Source organism: Phocoena phocoena, chromosome 2 (assembly GCF_963924675.1).
Source record: "Phocoena phocoena chromosome 2, mPhoPho1.1, whole genome shotgun sequence".
NCBI lineage: Eukaryota > Metazoa > Chordata > Mammalia > Artiodactyla > Phocoenidae > Phocoena > Phocoena phocoena.
This window is the reverse complement of record NC_089220.1, coordinates 91,417,735-91,433,007: the sequence shown is the minus strand read 5'-3', so window position 1 is coordinate 91,433,007 and position 15,273 is coordinate 91,417,735. Positions and strand designations below refer to the sequence as shown.

Here is a 15,273-nt window from a genome sequence, read left to right as displayed (position 1 = left end):
TGCCGATGCAGGGGACACGGGTTTGTGCCCCGGTCCGGGAAGATCCCACATGCCGCAGAGCGGCTGGGCCCGTGAGTCATGGCCGCTGAGCCTGCGCGTCCGGAGCCTGTGCTCCTCAACAGGAGAGGCCACAACAGTGAGAGGCCCGCATACCACAAAAAATAAATAAATAAATGAAATAAAATAAAATAAAATATATTGTTAAAATTGCTCTATTTTATTATTAATTATTGTTAATCTCTTACTGTGCTTAATTTATAAAATAAATGTTATGACATGTATGTATAGGAAAAAATGTAGTATATTTAGGGTTCAGTACTTGGTTTCAGGCATCCATTAGGGGTCTTGGAATGTATCCCCTGTGGAAAAGGGGGGACTACTGTACAATATTATTCACTATAGTCACCGTGCTGTACATTATATCCCCATGACTTATTTATGATTGGAAATTTGTACCTATTGACCCTCTTCTCCCATTTTTCCCACCCTCCAACCCTCTCCCCTCTGGCAACCACCAGTCTGTTCTCTATTTGCTTTGTTTTTTTAGATTCCACATATAAGTGAAATCATACAATATTTGTCTTTCTCTGTCTGACAGTTCACTTAGCATAATGCCCTCAAGACCCACCCAGGTTGTCACAAATGGCAAGCAATTTCATTCTTTTTTATGGCCAAGTAGTATCATTGTATGTATGTACCACATCTTCTTTATCCATTCATCCATTGATGGACGCTTAAGTTGTTTGGCTATCTTGGCTATTGTAAATGATGCTGCAATGAACATAGGCACACGTGTATCTTTTCGAATTAGTGTTTTCATTTTCTTTTGGTAAATATCCAGAAGTGAAAATGCTGGATCATATAGTAGTACTATTTTTCTTTTTTTGAGGAATCTCCATATTGTCTCCCATAGTGGCTGTACCAGTTTGCATTCCCATCAACAATGCATAGGGTTTCCCTTTTCTCCACATGCTCACTAACACTTCTTGGTCTTTTTGATGGTAGCCATTCTAACAGGTATGAGGTGATATCTTATTGTGATTTTGATTTGCATTTCCCTGATGATTAGTGATGTTGAGCATCTTTTCATATACTTGTTGTCCATATCTATGTTTTCTTTGGAAACCTGTCTGTTCACATCTTCTGCCCATTTTTAATCAGATTGATTGTTTTTTGTTGTTATTGAGTTGTATGAGTTCTTTGTATATTTTGGAAATTAATCCTCATTGGATATATAATTTGCAAATATCTTCTCCCATTCAATAGGTTGCCTTTTTTATTTTGTTGATGGTTTCCTTTGCTCTGCAGAGCATTTCAGTTTGAGGTAGTCCCACTTGTTTATTTTTGTATATATTGCCACTGCTTTTGGAGTTAGATCCAAAAAAATATCACTAAGACCAATGTCAGTGAGCTTACTGCCAGTGTTTTCTTCTAGGAGTTTTATAGTTTCTGGTCTTACAATCAAGTCCTTAATCCATTTTGAGTTGATTTTGTTTATGGTATAAAGAAAGTAGTCCAGTCTGATTCTTCTGCATGTGGCTGCCCAGTTTTCCCATCACAATTTTTTGAAGTGATTGTCCTTTCCCCATTGTATATTCTTGCCTCCTTTGTTGTAAATTAATTGACCATGTGTGAGGGGGTTTATTTCTGGGCTCCGTATATTGTTTCATTGATCTGTTTGTCTGTGATGTCAATACCAAACTGCTTTAATTACTATAGCTTTGTATTGTAGTTTGAAACCAGGAAGCGTGATGCCTCCAGCCTTTGTTGTTCTTTTTCAAGATTGTTTTGGCTATTTGGGATCTTTTGTGGTTCCACACAAATTTTAGGAATTTGCTAAGCTACTCCAACTTTCTTTTGGTTTCCATTTGCATGAAACATTTTTCCATCCCTTCCCTTTTAGCCTGTATATGTCCTTACATCTGAAGTGAGTCTCTTTAACATTTCTTGTATTTCCAGTTTTTCTGTTGACATTCTCTCTGTGTTCATTCTTATTGGTGAGCGTCTTTATGACCATTACTTTGAACTCTTTATCAGGTAAGTTACTTACATCCCTTTCATTAAGGGTTTTTTCTGGGGTTTTGTCTGGTTCTTTCATTTGGAACATATTTCTCTGTTTCTTCATTATGCTTGACTCTCTATGTGTTTATTTCTATGTAACAGCTACCTCTCCCAGTCTTGAAGGAGTGGTCACAGGAAGACTGGGATGTGTTTCAGGCTGCTGTCTGTGCAGTGTCCTGGGGGTTGTAGCTTGCCAAGAATTCTCTCTCCAGTTGTTTCAGTCCTGTGGGGTCCAGAAATGCAAGCCCTCTAGCCACCAGAGCCAGGTGTTCAAGGGGTGTCCCCTGTGTGAACTGTGCACACCTGCTGGGTTTGGTGTGGTGGGGCTTCAGCGGAACACCAGGCTGGGTTTGGCATGGTGGGGCCGCCATGGAGTCCAAGGGTGGGGCAACTGGCTCTAGCAAGGTAGAGGGAGAGTGTAAAAATGGCGCCTGCAAGGGCCAGTACTAGTAAGGTAGGAGAGTACAAAAATGGTTCCCACCAGCACCTCTGTTCCCTGGGAGAGTTCTAACAGATTCTGCCCTTCTGGCAGATGCTTTAAGATCAGCAAGTACATCTCCTTAACATAAGGTCTAGGTATTTTTAATGCTGCTATTTTTGCACTGGGTTCCTGAGTTGAGTGAGTCTGTACGTGAGTCCTGTAGGAGCAGAATCTCAGGTTCCTACAGCACTTTGTGTCTTCTGGACGTAAGCCCCATTAGTTTTCAAAGCCAGGTGTTTTGGGGGCTCATCTCTCTGGAGCAGGTCCTAAGGGTTGGGGCACCTGATGTGGGGCTCAAACCCCTTGCTCCTCAGGAAGAAGCTTTGTTTTTGGGATATTCCTCCTGATTGTGGGATATCATGCCAAGGGTGAAGGTTTTGGCAAGATTGTGACTCTGCATCTCCTACTCACCTTGATGTGTCCCCTTTGTCCTTTGTGTGGGGTGGCTCTTGGGCTAGTTCTCAGGTCTTTTTCAGAGACAGTTGTTCCATATGTAGCTGTAGATTTGGTGTATCCGTGGGAGGATGAGTTCAGGATTTCCTGTACTGCCATCTTGAACTACTTCCAAGATTTTTCTTCTTGGACACTAATATTAAACTAAAAATTTCATAATCTTACAACTTAAATAACTACTACCAAAGAAAATGTCATATGAGTTTAAATGAGCAATTACTACTTTCTTCCATAAACTTTTAAGGACCATGAAAAATGGATGTAATTAGGAATTGTTCTGTTGTCTCTATTATTTTCATAATGGATTATGTCATAGATGTAAATTTATTTATCAAGTCCTGTAGTACTAGGTGGTGCCGCATATCCTGCAGAACATTTCTCTGGTTTATGTTTTCCCAGTAGAATACCTCCTGGTTTTTAATTGCAATATTGCATAGTTGGTGTGTATGTCCCAGAACAATACCAGTGTTTACGTACAAGAAATGTATATTTACCTCCTAAAATTGCATTCATTTTAAACAGAATGAGTGGGAAAGGTCTCAAGTTCCAAATATAATTGGTAGATCATCAGAATCATGGTGGAGATGTTTTGAAAAGCCCACTCAGTATCAGTATAGAGAATGTGCTTCTTAGCTGTTGCCAGTACTAACAGAGTACATATTACTAGAAAGAAATTTACATTTTGTTAACAATTACAGTGATTGGAAAGTGAAATTTTAAGCTTTTCTTTTTCATCCTAACATGATAGCTTGTTGTGTATTGTTTTACATTTTAGAAGCTGGTTGGAAGTTTTGTTTTGACATGTACTCCATCAAAATTTTTCCCACTTGAAGTAATGAAAAATAGTCTTCCACTTAGCATTTTTGCATAGAATGTGTAATTTTCAGGAAGAGCTTACTGATATTTAGGGAGATTCCTTTATGAGTTGGAATCCTTAATATAATAGGGATGATAATATTCTAGAGGTAGGATGTAGTCCTGGATTTAGGACAAAATGTTAACCTTAAATAGTGGTAGTTCCAATCAAAGCACACTGAGTTAAACATAAAAGGAAGATTTGAAAGCTGTGAACTATTTTTAAATGTAAATTTCAGGAGGCATCATAAGTCTTATCTCTCTCCCTGCGATAGCATTTTGTACGTATCTCTCATGGATTGTAGTATTATATTTAGTTGGATACTCATAAGTGCTGCCAAAAAATTGAATAAATAATGAAACATGGATTTTCAGAGCACAAGTAAACAGAAGAATATGAATCCAGCTCATGTTACCTCATTTCTCTCTTTGTCTGCTTCTCTCTTCCTTTCTGTGTAAGGAAGAGTTCTGTATATTTCTTTTTTCTCTTGTCTTAACTAGACATAATATGTAATTGAAATGCATAAATTTCTGTGCCTCATATTAATGATAACTGCTTGCTTCAGTGTTTCAAAATATGACAGTTTCTCTGGAGGATATGCCATGTTTCCTTACCGTATATGTCTGTCATCATTGTAAAAGGACTTTTGGATTGCTCCTGCTTTGAGTCTACCAAAATGGTGACCGGAAATATTCCATTTTAATGATTGTAGAAAACTATAATGTTTAAACTATACATCCAGTCACTTCATCTCCCAGAAAATTGGTCTGAAGTCTGCCTCTCCTGTTTTGAAAAAACTGCTAATAAACGTGCATTTTGTGGGGATTCCCCCCGCCCCCAGGTGATATGCTTCGTTATATTCAGGAGAGTAAGGAAAGAGCTGCGGAAATGGTAAAGGCAGAGGTATTGCGAGAACGTCAAGAAACCTCCCGAAAGATGCGCAAATATTATTTGATTTGCCTCCAGCAGATTTTGCAGGATGATGGAAAAGAGGAAGGGTAAGTTCTGTCTGAACAGTGTGTCCTGAGAGTACCAGGACAGCATGTTGTCATTTTCTAAGCATTTTCCTTAGCCACAGAATTAACTGTGTCTACATGATGGGCCATTAGGGATTAAGAGAGGCTTAATGTCTGTGCTGCCCTAAGTGGTGGCAGAGCATATAGGAAAACAGAAATCCTGGGGCTAAGGAAACTTATTTTTTCCTTTAAACTGTATTAATTTCATATTCTCGAATTCCCCACAGGGCTGAGAAAAAGATTATGAATGCTGCTAGCAAACTTGTTATGATGGCAAAATTGCTGGAAACACCTATTTCTAATAGATCCCAGAGCAAAACTACACAGTCAGGTATGTCAAAATGAGTTACTTGAAGGATTTTTCTCTCCCTCTTTTTTAGATATTTAATATCTTTAGTATGAGAGTAGAGAATGTAAGGAGTGAGAGCTGAGTCATCCTATTGTGTGCATGTTTTACTTAAACTGGAAACTTACAAAAAAACAGTGTAGAGTTTCCAGTTCAAGTAGGCAGACTGAGCTTACCCACCAGCTTCCTCCTGCTGCTTCCATCCCTAGAAATGATAGAAAAGATTTTAAACGACAGTATAGAAGGAGAAAAAGAAGAAATTATAACTGAGCTTTTAAAAGTTACAACTGATAAATCAGAGACTGTGAGAAATCCCTGAAAGAAGGCAAACACTGTAAACTGAAGATGGAAACCTCAGTTCAAAACTCCCAGAAGATGATAGTTACAAGTGGGAGCAATATTGAAACTGTTCTACATGTGAAGGTGGTATGTTCCAGGAGAAGTAGTAAACCTAGGGGATACCAATGGGGTAATTAGCTGGTGTTCCAGAGCAGCTGAAACCAGGTGGGATTGCCCTCTTTATTTCTACTTATCTTTCTTCCTGAACCTCAGATTGGGCTAGGTAAGAGCAACAGGAACAGAGAGTCTGGGAACTGGGCAGTGCTCTAGGTGGCTAGCCACACCGAGGAGGAACTGAGAGCCCAAATCCCAGAGTACCAGGTATCAGGTCTTTCTACCCTGCTGCTCATTCCTTCCCACTCCACTTCCAACTCCTTTAAACAAGCAGCAGATACTGTACTCAGTACATCTGAAAGATAAGCATTCAACCAAGAATTACCACATATTTGTAGAAAGCCAGCACCATGAAGAAAGATACCAAACTGAAAATAAGACAAAGCAAAACAAAAAAAAAAAAACCACAACAGAACTTATACCTAAAAAGATAGAATTAATAGAACAAACAATAGGACCTGAGAATGTTAGAAAAATACAGTATTCTCAGAAAGATGTAGGAGGATATTATAGAGGAAACTAACAATATGCTAAGATTTATACTATTTTCAAGGAGAAGATGTAGTTACTGATAACTCTAGAGATTGCTAGAAAAATATGTTTAAGTATGTGTATAAAAATTTAAGGCTAACTAATAGAGAAATAGAATATATAATTTTCAAAGTAGTAGGGGTAAAACTTGGGAGAAAACGTTTCAATCTAATAATCTAGAAAGAGGAAAAATACATGTAGAAAGCATGGGTAAATAGAAAATAATAGTAGGTTGAAACATCAGCAGTCACACTAAATGTGAATTGGTTAAACTCACTTATTAAAAGACCACAATTTTCAAACAGTTTTAAATATTCTAGACATATGTTATTCCAGATAAGAACATTGTCAAAAATTCAAAATAAAGGGCTGGAAAGTGATATACCAAGCAATGCAATGTTGATATTAGATAAATTATAGAGTTAAATACAATATTAGGTAAATTAGAGTTAGCATTAAACTGACCAAAGTGATAGTTCATAATGATAAAGGAGCAACCTCCCAAGAAGCTATAAATGAATTCTTTCTGTTCAAAATAGAATAACTTAAGAATATATGAATCAAAAGCTGATAGAAAAACATGAAAAAAATTAGTAAATTCCCAGTCACACTGGGAGGATTTGAACATATCTGTGAGGAAATGGGGTTTTTGCACTTCTGGAAAGCTTGAAGCAAAGACTGTTCAGGAATTCCCAAGATTGATGTTGGTAAACGTTCTTCAAATAAAAGCACAGAGATTATTTGTGTAAATTTTGGAATGGCGATGTGAACCTTGGCTATAAAAGGGCAGTGGCATATAACAAGAAAAGAGTTTTCTAGATTTGGGGCAACTGCAAATAATGAATAATGTCCCCAGCAGAAACAAACCCTTTTCAGAGACTTTAAGGACCAAGGTACCCTACTTTGAGATATGATGCCTCTGATTCTGTGCTGTGTGGCTGTTCTGCTTCTGATCAGATTTAGTGTCTTAGCTAATTAGATCGGAAACTATTTTAGCTTTGAGAAAAAGAGAGAAAGTGTGTGAGAGGGATGTGTGTGTGTGTGTGTGTGTCTGTCTGTCTGTCTGTCTGTCTGTCTGTCTTGGGTTGGGTGGGTTCTTCCAGCAAACTTTCTCCATCAGAAACTCCATATTTGACATCAGAGCAAGACTGGAAATGTTGCAGTTGGCTCTTGAAATGCTATACCAACTATTACAGAAAATAATACAGCAGGTGGATAGCAATAATAACATTAGATTTCATTAACAAAATTACTCAGCTTTATCTAATAGATTTACGTAAAAGAATATTTTAAAATGTCCAGCATTGATGTATTTTCTTCGAGAATGATTAAAATATATATGCATCCCTTGGAAATATATAAAAACATACATTTTTTTCTCCTCTTTCAGTGTTAATTTTCTCCTAATTTTGTTTTCCCCTAATTTTGTGTTCCCTTGTATACAATAGTATTGCCTCTGACTTCAGAGATGCTGACTGGAGTTGAAAAATCAAAAAGAAATGATGTGAATCAGAATATATCGTGTCACAGTGAAAGCAAATCAAACAGTATAAAAACTATCCCTAGAAGTATGTGTGACCAAGCTCCTAAGAGGAGGGCTGCCTGTAACTTACAAAGGCGATTAGAGGCCGCAGAGCACGGGGACAGAAAGCATGAGGGTTCCAAAGTGTCACATCCAGGCTTTCAGTTCGGGGATAACAGTCACAAACACCTAGACATTTCGCCAAGGAATGTTTCTCCTGAGTTTGTTCCTTGCAAAGGTGAAAGAGGCTTTGGTTTGCACAAGAAGATAGACCTCCTCGGTGACACTGGCTCTGAATCACTCCAGCACTCAACTGCATACCCCTTTCTCGGATCCTTCGGAAATAAACCCTCACCTAGATATACCCCTAGTCTTTCTGCATCCGAGTCCACGCATATAACTTTTCGAAGTCCTAATGAGAGACTTGGTTTAAAAGTATACAAGTGTAATCCACTAATGGCAAGTGAAAATGCTGCATCTGAGAAAAGTCAAAGTTTGGGTGTTAAGGAAACTCCAGTAAAGGATGGAGAGGACCTCAGTGACTCTGTAGGCTGGCATTCCAACAGTACCGCTCTACCCTGCAAGAGTCATGAAGTGTCATTTTTGCATGATAGGCCACAGGAAACTCTGGATATGCTCGACGAATCTGTTAATTTCAAACACTTCTCAGCAGCAAGTTTTCCTTTAGATTCAGAGAAAAACAGTATGATTCATCAACCTATGAAATGTCAGAGTGGTCATGCTCCAGACCTGTCAGAAGAAACCACGTATTCCCCGCCAGGGAAGATCAGCATGACTCTTGGACACCTACCTCATCATAAGGCTGATATATTAAAGTCAGATTTCAAAAAGCTGAGCAGTACAGTACCATCTGCAGTGTGTCCACAGCCTTCAAGAAAATTAATCGCTTCTCTGTCTAACCAACAAGATAGTGGCTTTGATAGCCCATTTGTCAATCTAGACTAACTGTTATACAGTATTTAAGAATCATTAATATATTGATAAGAAAACTGGAAGGGAAGACTTCATACTGAAAAATATTTGTGGGTTCTGCATATTTTGAGATGTTTTAATGATGTCTATCATATGAGTAAAGTATTCTCATAAAATTACTTGAGATATTAAGGTTGCCTTAGTCTTCTAAAGGGCTAATCGTGTATGTGTAATCTGCTTCTGTGTGGTGCTTGTATTTGGTTGCTAAACCACCTATTTTTATACTTATAAATTAGCTCTCTGTGCAGTGTTAAATTATTTAAATAAACTTGCATATGGTCTGTAGAATTGTTATGAATTATTTTTAAATTCATAACGTAGAAATGTTATATTGACGTAATTTGAAATTCATCTAGAAAAACATATAAACCTTGATGATTCGTATGTATGATCAGCCAGATTTAATTTTTGAAATTAACCATGTTGAATGAGCCTATAGATTTACTCTACACATAGTTTTCCTGGAAATCTGTACTCAAGATTTTGATCCTTGCTTTCAGTTAGTGGAAAAGAAGTATTGCAAAGATTGCCACAAAATACATAGCCGTGTCCTGGCTTCATTAATTCAAACATTAGTCTGAATTTTTTTAGTTGGCATTTGCGTTATTTCAAATCTCCTGTGACACCCAGAGACTTCCTTTGTCTCTTTTATGGTTTCATAGTCTTTCTTTCATCTGAAGCATTACTTTTTTTTTTTTTTTAGATTCTGCCTACTTTACACTAATGATTATCGACAAAAATGGTATTGTCTAATACAGTATTTCATGACTTTATTGGGGAATATTTTTGGACTTCACAATGAAAATGGACTAGGTCCAGAGAGGTCAGACATCCAGCAATGCATGGGGCAGTGAAGCATCTCAGTAAGTTGGTTCCCAACCTAGGAGTCTTTCAAGATGCCACACCAGTCATTCACATAGATGAAAAATCTGATTATAGTGATCAGAACTTAACTTCTTTATGCTTGTGAACACCAAATACTTTTGTATGGTTTTAATAGACACTGACTTTTTCAGGAATATAACTGCTGGGAAAATGGACAAAAGATTGCATTTTGTCTTGCTTTGGAATTTGGTTCAATGTTTTGGGAAACTCACATTACAGTGGCAAAGGTCGTAGAGGAATTTAAGTTGCTAACTTAGCGCATTTATATCAGTCAGCATTTAGAGCTGTCAGTTCTGGATCTGGTACTTCATTACGTCTTCTAGTCTAGCTGTGTGTGAGCAGTGGCATTTTGAAAGACATATGATCTTACTCAAAGTTTACTTTCAAATTTCTTTTCTCCTGAAGGTGTAGGTAGGTTATATCATCGTTAAGTTTTGTCTTAAAATGGGTTTTACAAAATACTTAATATTAATGAAGGTGTTGGGCTTTATAGAGGCAAAAACCACTGTTTTAGAAGGATGATGTACTTACTACGACTACTATAATAGTCATAATGACTTTTTCACCAAGACCTTCTCACTTGGGTTACTCTAACGGGAGCCAGACTGGTCCCTTTCACTTCTAATTGCATCAACCTCCACACCACCTCCACCCAGCTTTTGAGTGCTTTTTCTGAAATGAAAATCAGATCGTGTTACCTCCCTGCTCTCTGGTACTTCATCACCGTCTGGTATTCTTTTTTCTTTTAAAAATTTTTTAAATTTTATTTGTTTTTTCTATACAGCAGGTTCTTATTAGTCATCAGTTTTATACACATCAGTGTATACATGTCAATCCCAAGCGCCCAATTCATCCCACCACCACCACCACCACCCCCCGCCGTTAACCCCCCCCAGGTGTCCAAACGTTTATTCTCTACATCTGTATCTCAATTTCTGCCCTGCAAACCGGTTCATCAGTAGCATTTTTCTAGATTCCACATATGTGTTAATGTACAGTATTTGTTTTTCTCTTTTCTCTTCTTGGATTGATCCCTTGTTCATTATGTAATGTCCTTCCTTGTCTCTTGAAACATTCTTTATTTTAAAGTCTATTTTATCTGATATGAGTATTGTTACTCCAACTTTCTTTTTTGTTTGTTTTTTTGTTTTAGCGGTACACGGGCCTCTCACTGTTGTGGCCTCTCCCGTTGCGGAGCACAGGCTCCGGATTCACAGGCTCAGCAGGCATGGCTCACGGGCCTAGCCGCTTTGCGGCATGTGGGATCTTCTTGGACCGGGGCACGAACCCATGTTGCCTGCATCGGCAAGCGGACTTTCAACCACTGTGCCACCAGGGAAGCCCTACTCCAACTTTCTTTTGATTTCCGTTTGCATGGAGTATCTTTTTCCATCCTTTCACTTTCAGTCTGTATGTGTACCCAGGTCTGAAGTGGGTCTCTTGTGGACAGCATGTATATGGGTCTTGTTTTTGTATCTATTCAGCAAGCCTCTGTCTTTTGGTTGGAGCATTTAATCCATTCACATTTAAGGTAGTTATCAATATGTATATTCCTATGACCATTTTCTTAATTGTTTTGGGTTTGTTTTTGTAGGTCCTTTTCTTCCTTGTGTTTCCCACTTAGAGAAGTTCCTTTAGCATTGTTGTAGAGCTGGTTTGGTGGTGCTGAATTCTGTTACCTTTTGCTTGTCTGTAAAGGTTTTGATTTCTCCATCAAATCTGAATGAGATCCTTGCCGGGTAGAGTAATCTTCGTGGTAGGTTGTTCCCTTTCATCACTTTGAGTATATCATGCCACTCCCTTCTGGCTTGTAGAGTTTCTGCTGAGAAATCAGCTGTTAACCTTATGGGAGTTCCCTTGTATGTTATTTGTTGTTTTTCCCTTACTGCTTTCAGTAATTTTTATTTGTCTTTAATTTTTGCCAATTTGATTACTATGTGTTTTGGCATGTTTCTCCTTGGGTTTATCCTGTATGGGACTCTCTGCACTTCCTGGACTTTGGTGGCCATTTCCTTTCCCATGTTAGGGAAGTTTTCGACTATAATCTCTTCAAAGATTTTCTCGGGTCCTTTGTATCTCTCTTCTCCTTCTGGGACCCTTACAATGAGAATGTTTTTGTGTTTAACGTTGTCCCAGAGGTCTCTTAGGCTGTCTTCATTTCTTTTCATTCTTTTTTCTTTATTCTGTTCCACAGCAGTGAATTCCACCATTGTGTCTTCCAGCTCACTTATCCGTTCTTCTGCCTCATTTGTTCTGCTATTGCTTCCTTCTAGTGTAGTTTTTATTTCAGTTATTGTATTGTTCATCTGTTTGTTTGTTCTTTAATTCTTCTAGGTCTTTGTTAAACATTTCTTGCATCTTCTTGATCTTTGCCTCCATTCTTTTTCCGAGGTCCTGGATCATCTTCACTATCATTATTCTGAATTCTTTTTCTCTACTTCATTTAGTTGTTTTTCTGGGGTTTTATCTTGTTCCTTCTTCTGGTTAATAGCCCTCTGCCTTTTCATCTTCTCTGTTTCTGTGAATGTGGTTTTTGTTCCACAGGCTGCAGGACTGTAGGTCTTCTTGCTTCTGCTGTCTGCCCTCTGGTGGATGAGGCTATCTAACTGAAGCATTACTTTTTGAAAATGGAAATAATGTTCGTCACATAGTAAAAAATTTTAAACTGTTAGATTTTTATGTTCATTTATAGTGCAGAATTGGCTAACTTATTAATGCTGTAGGTTGAGGGTTGTATTCTAAACCATGCAGAAATGAATGGCCACCTAAATATGGTTGCTTCTTTCTCGGGTTCTTAGAGATGGGTTTTAAAGTGTTAGATGTTTGCAAGTGCTTCCTGAAAACGCTATAGCTTTCTCTCATGTCTCTCACCTCAAACATATTTTGGACTGTATTTGTGGGTTGATCCAGTATATTTGTCCACCAGGGTAACTTGGGTGGTTGTTGGATGGGTGGCAAGGTGTATCATCACCCTCTGATAACCATCTCTAAAAGCAAGAACCTAGAAGTGAACCTTCTAGGGCTTGGAAAGCTCTGTCATCTTAACTGGTGACCAGATGTAGATAAGCCTGAAATTTATCACTGGATTTCAGTGCTTGAGTTGACATGCAGCTGGAGAAAGGAACACACCATCTCTTCAAAGTCTTACTTGTATTTCTGAAGATACAATGCCTTTTTCCCAATAATTAGGGTATCATTTCTCACTCTAGGAAAACTCCTAAATTAGCTGAATTTATCTTCCACATGGATCTGGTTGGTTCTTGATTATTTTAAGCCCTGGATATAACTGAACTGAGAAGTAAGCTCATGGCTCTCCTACTTCTTCATCTTTGTTTTAAATCCTTGTCAGGTAGTTAAGCCCTCACCATCAAGGCTAAAAATGGAAGTCTTCTTGCTTTCTGCTCCTTTTATGGTACCCTTAACCTCTTAACCTCTTTTTGATATCCATAATTTCAATAGGATTAGATTACTTTATTTCATACACCTTACACATAACCACCAAGGAAGGTCTACATTGATTAGCATGTAAATGAAAGGAGTACACAGCCATTTTTTTTTTAAATTTATTTTTAACATCTTTATTGGAGTATAATTGCTTTACAGTGGTGTGCTAGTTTCTGCTTTATAACAAAGTGAATCAGCTCTACATATACATATACCCCCATATCTCCTCCCTCTTGCTTCTCCCTCCCACCCTCCCTATCCCACCCCTCTAGGTGGTCACAAAGCACCAAGCTGATCTACCTGTGCTAGGTGGCTGCTTTGCACTAGCTCTCTATTTTACATTTGGTAGTGTATATATGTCCATGCCACTCTCTCACTTCGTCTCACCTTGCCTTTTTGCCTCCACATGTCCTCAAGTCCATTCTCTACCTCTGCAGGTTTATTCCTGTTCTGCCCCTAGGTTCGTCAGAACCCTTTTTTTCTTTTTTTTAGGTTCCATATATATGTGTTAGCATACGGTATTTGTTTTTCTCTTTCTGACTTACTTCACTCTGTATGACAGACTCTAGGTCCATCTATCTCACTACAAATAACTCAGTTTCATTTCTTTTTATGGCTGAGTAATATTCCATTGTATATATGTTCCATACCTTCTTTATCCATTCATCTGTTGATGGACACTTAGGTTGCTTCCACGTCCTGGCTATTGTAAATAGAGCTGCAAAGAACATTGTGGTACATGACTCTTTTTGAATTATGGTTTTCTTCTGGTATATGCCTAGTAGTGGAATTGCTGGATCATATGGTAGTTCTATTTTCAGTTTTTTAAGGAACCTCCATACTGTTCTCCATAGTGGCTGTATCAATTTACATTCCCAACAACAGTGCAAGGAGGTTCCCTTTTCTCCACACCCTCTCCAGCATTTATTGTTCGTAGGTTTTTTGATGATGGCCATTCTGACTGGTATAAGGTGATACCTCATTGTAGTTTTGATTTGCATTTCTCTAATGATTAGTGATGTTGAGCATCCTTTCATGTATTTGTTGGCAAGCTGAATATCTTCTTTGGAGAAATGTCTATTTAGGTCTTCTGCCCATTTTTGGATTGGGTTGTTTGTCTTTTTGATATTGAGCTGCGTGAGCTGCTTGTAAATTTTGGAAATTAATCCTTTGTTGATTCATTTGCAAATATTTTCTCCCATTCTGAGGGATGTCTTTTTGTCTTGTTTATGGTTTCCTTTGCTGGGCAAAAGCTTTGAAGTTTCATTAGGTCCCATTTGTTTATTTTTGTTTTTATTTGCATCACTGTAGGCGGTGGATTAAAAAGGATCTTGCTGTGATTTATATAATAGAGTGTTCTGCCTATGTTTTCCTCTAAGAGTTGTATAGTTTCTGGCCTTATATTTAGGTCTTTAATTCATTTTACGTTTATTTTTCTGTGTGGTGTTAGGTAGTGTTCTAATTTCATTCTTCTACCCGTACCTGTCCAGTTGTTGAAGAGGCTGTCTAATTTCATTCTTCTACCCGTACCTGCACCAGTTATTGAAGAGGCTGTCTTTACTCCACTGTATATCCTCGCCTCCTTTATCAAATATAAGGTGACCATGTGTGCGTGGGTTTATGTTTGGGCTTTCTATCCTGTTCCATTGATCTATATTCCTGTTTTTGTGCCAGTACCATACTGTCTTGATGACTGTAGTTTTGTAATATAGTCTGAAGTCAGGGAGCCTGATTCCTCCAGCTCTGTTTTTCTTTCTCAAGAGTGTTTTGGCTATTCGGGGTCGTTTGCATTTCCATCCAAATTGTGAAATTTTTTGTTCTAGTTTTGTGAAAAATGCCATTGATAGTTTGATAGGGATTGCATTGAATCTGTAGATTGCTTTGGGTAGTATAGTTATTTTCACAATGTTGATTCTTCCAATCTAAGAACATCGTATACCTCTCAATCTGTTTGTATCATCTTTAATTTCTTTCATCAGTGTCTTATAGTTTTCTGCATACAGGTCTTTTGTCTCCTTAGGTAGGTTTATTCCTAGGTGTTTTTTTCTTTTATTTCAGTGGTAAATGGGAGTGTTTCCTTAACTTCTCTTTCAGATTTTTCATCATTAGTGTTTAGGTATGCAAGAGAGTTCTGTGCATTAATTTTGTATCCTGCTACTTTACCAATTTCATTGATTAGCTCTAGTAGTTTTCTGGTAGCATCTTTAGGATTCTCTATGTATAGTATCATGT

The 15,273-nt window shown here is 37.9% G+C and overlaps 1 protein-coding gene across 2 annotated transcripts in view; it reads left to right on the top strand.

Annotated features, from left to right (window-relative positions):
- CEP152 (centrosomal protein 152) overlaps nt 1-8,685 on the top strand; it is a 98,165-nt gene extending 89,480 nt beyond the window's left edge. For both annotated transcript variants that reach the window (XM_065872020.1, XM_065872018.1), the window contains 3 exons: nt 4,693-4,849; nt 5,095-5,198; nt 7,646-8,685. In XM_065872020.1, coding sequence (XP_065728092.1) covers nt 4,693-4,849; nt 5,095-5,198; nt 7,646-8,685 — 1,301 coding nt within the window. The remainder of the gene's footprint in view (nt 1-4,692; nt 4,850-5,094; nt 5,199-7,645) is intronic.
- Nucleotides 8,686-15,273: the final 6,588 nt, after the last annotated feature.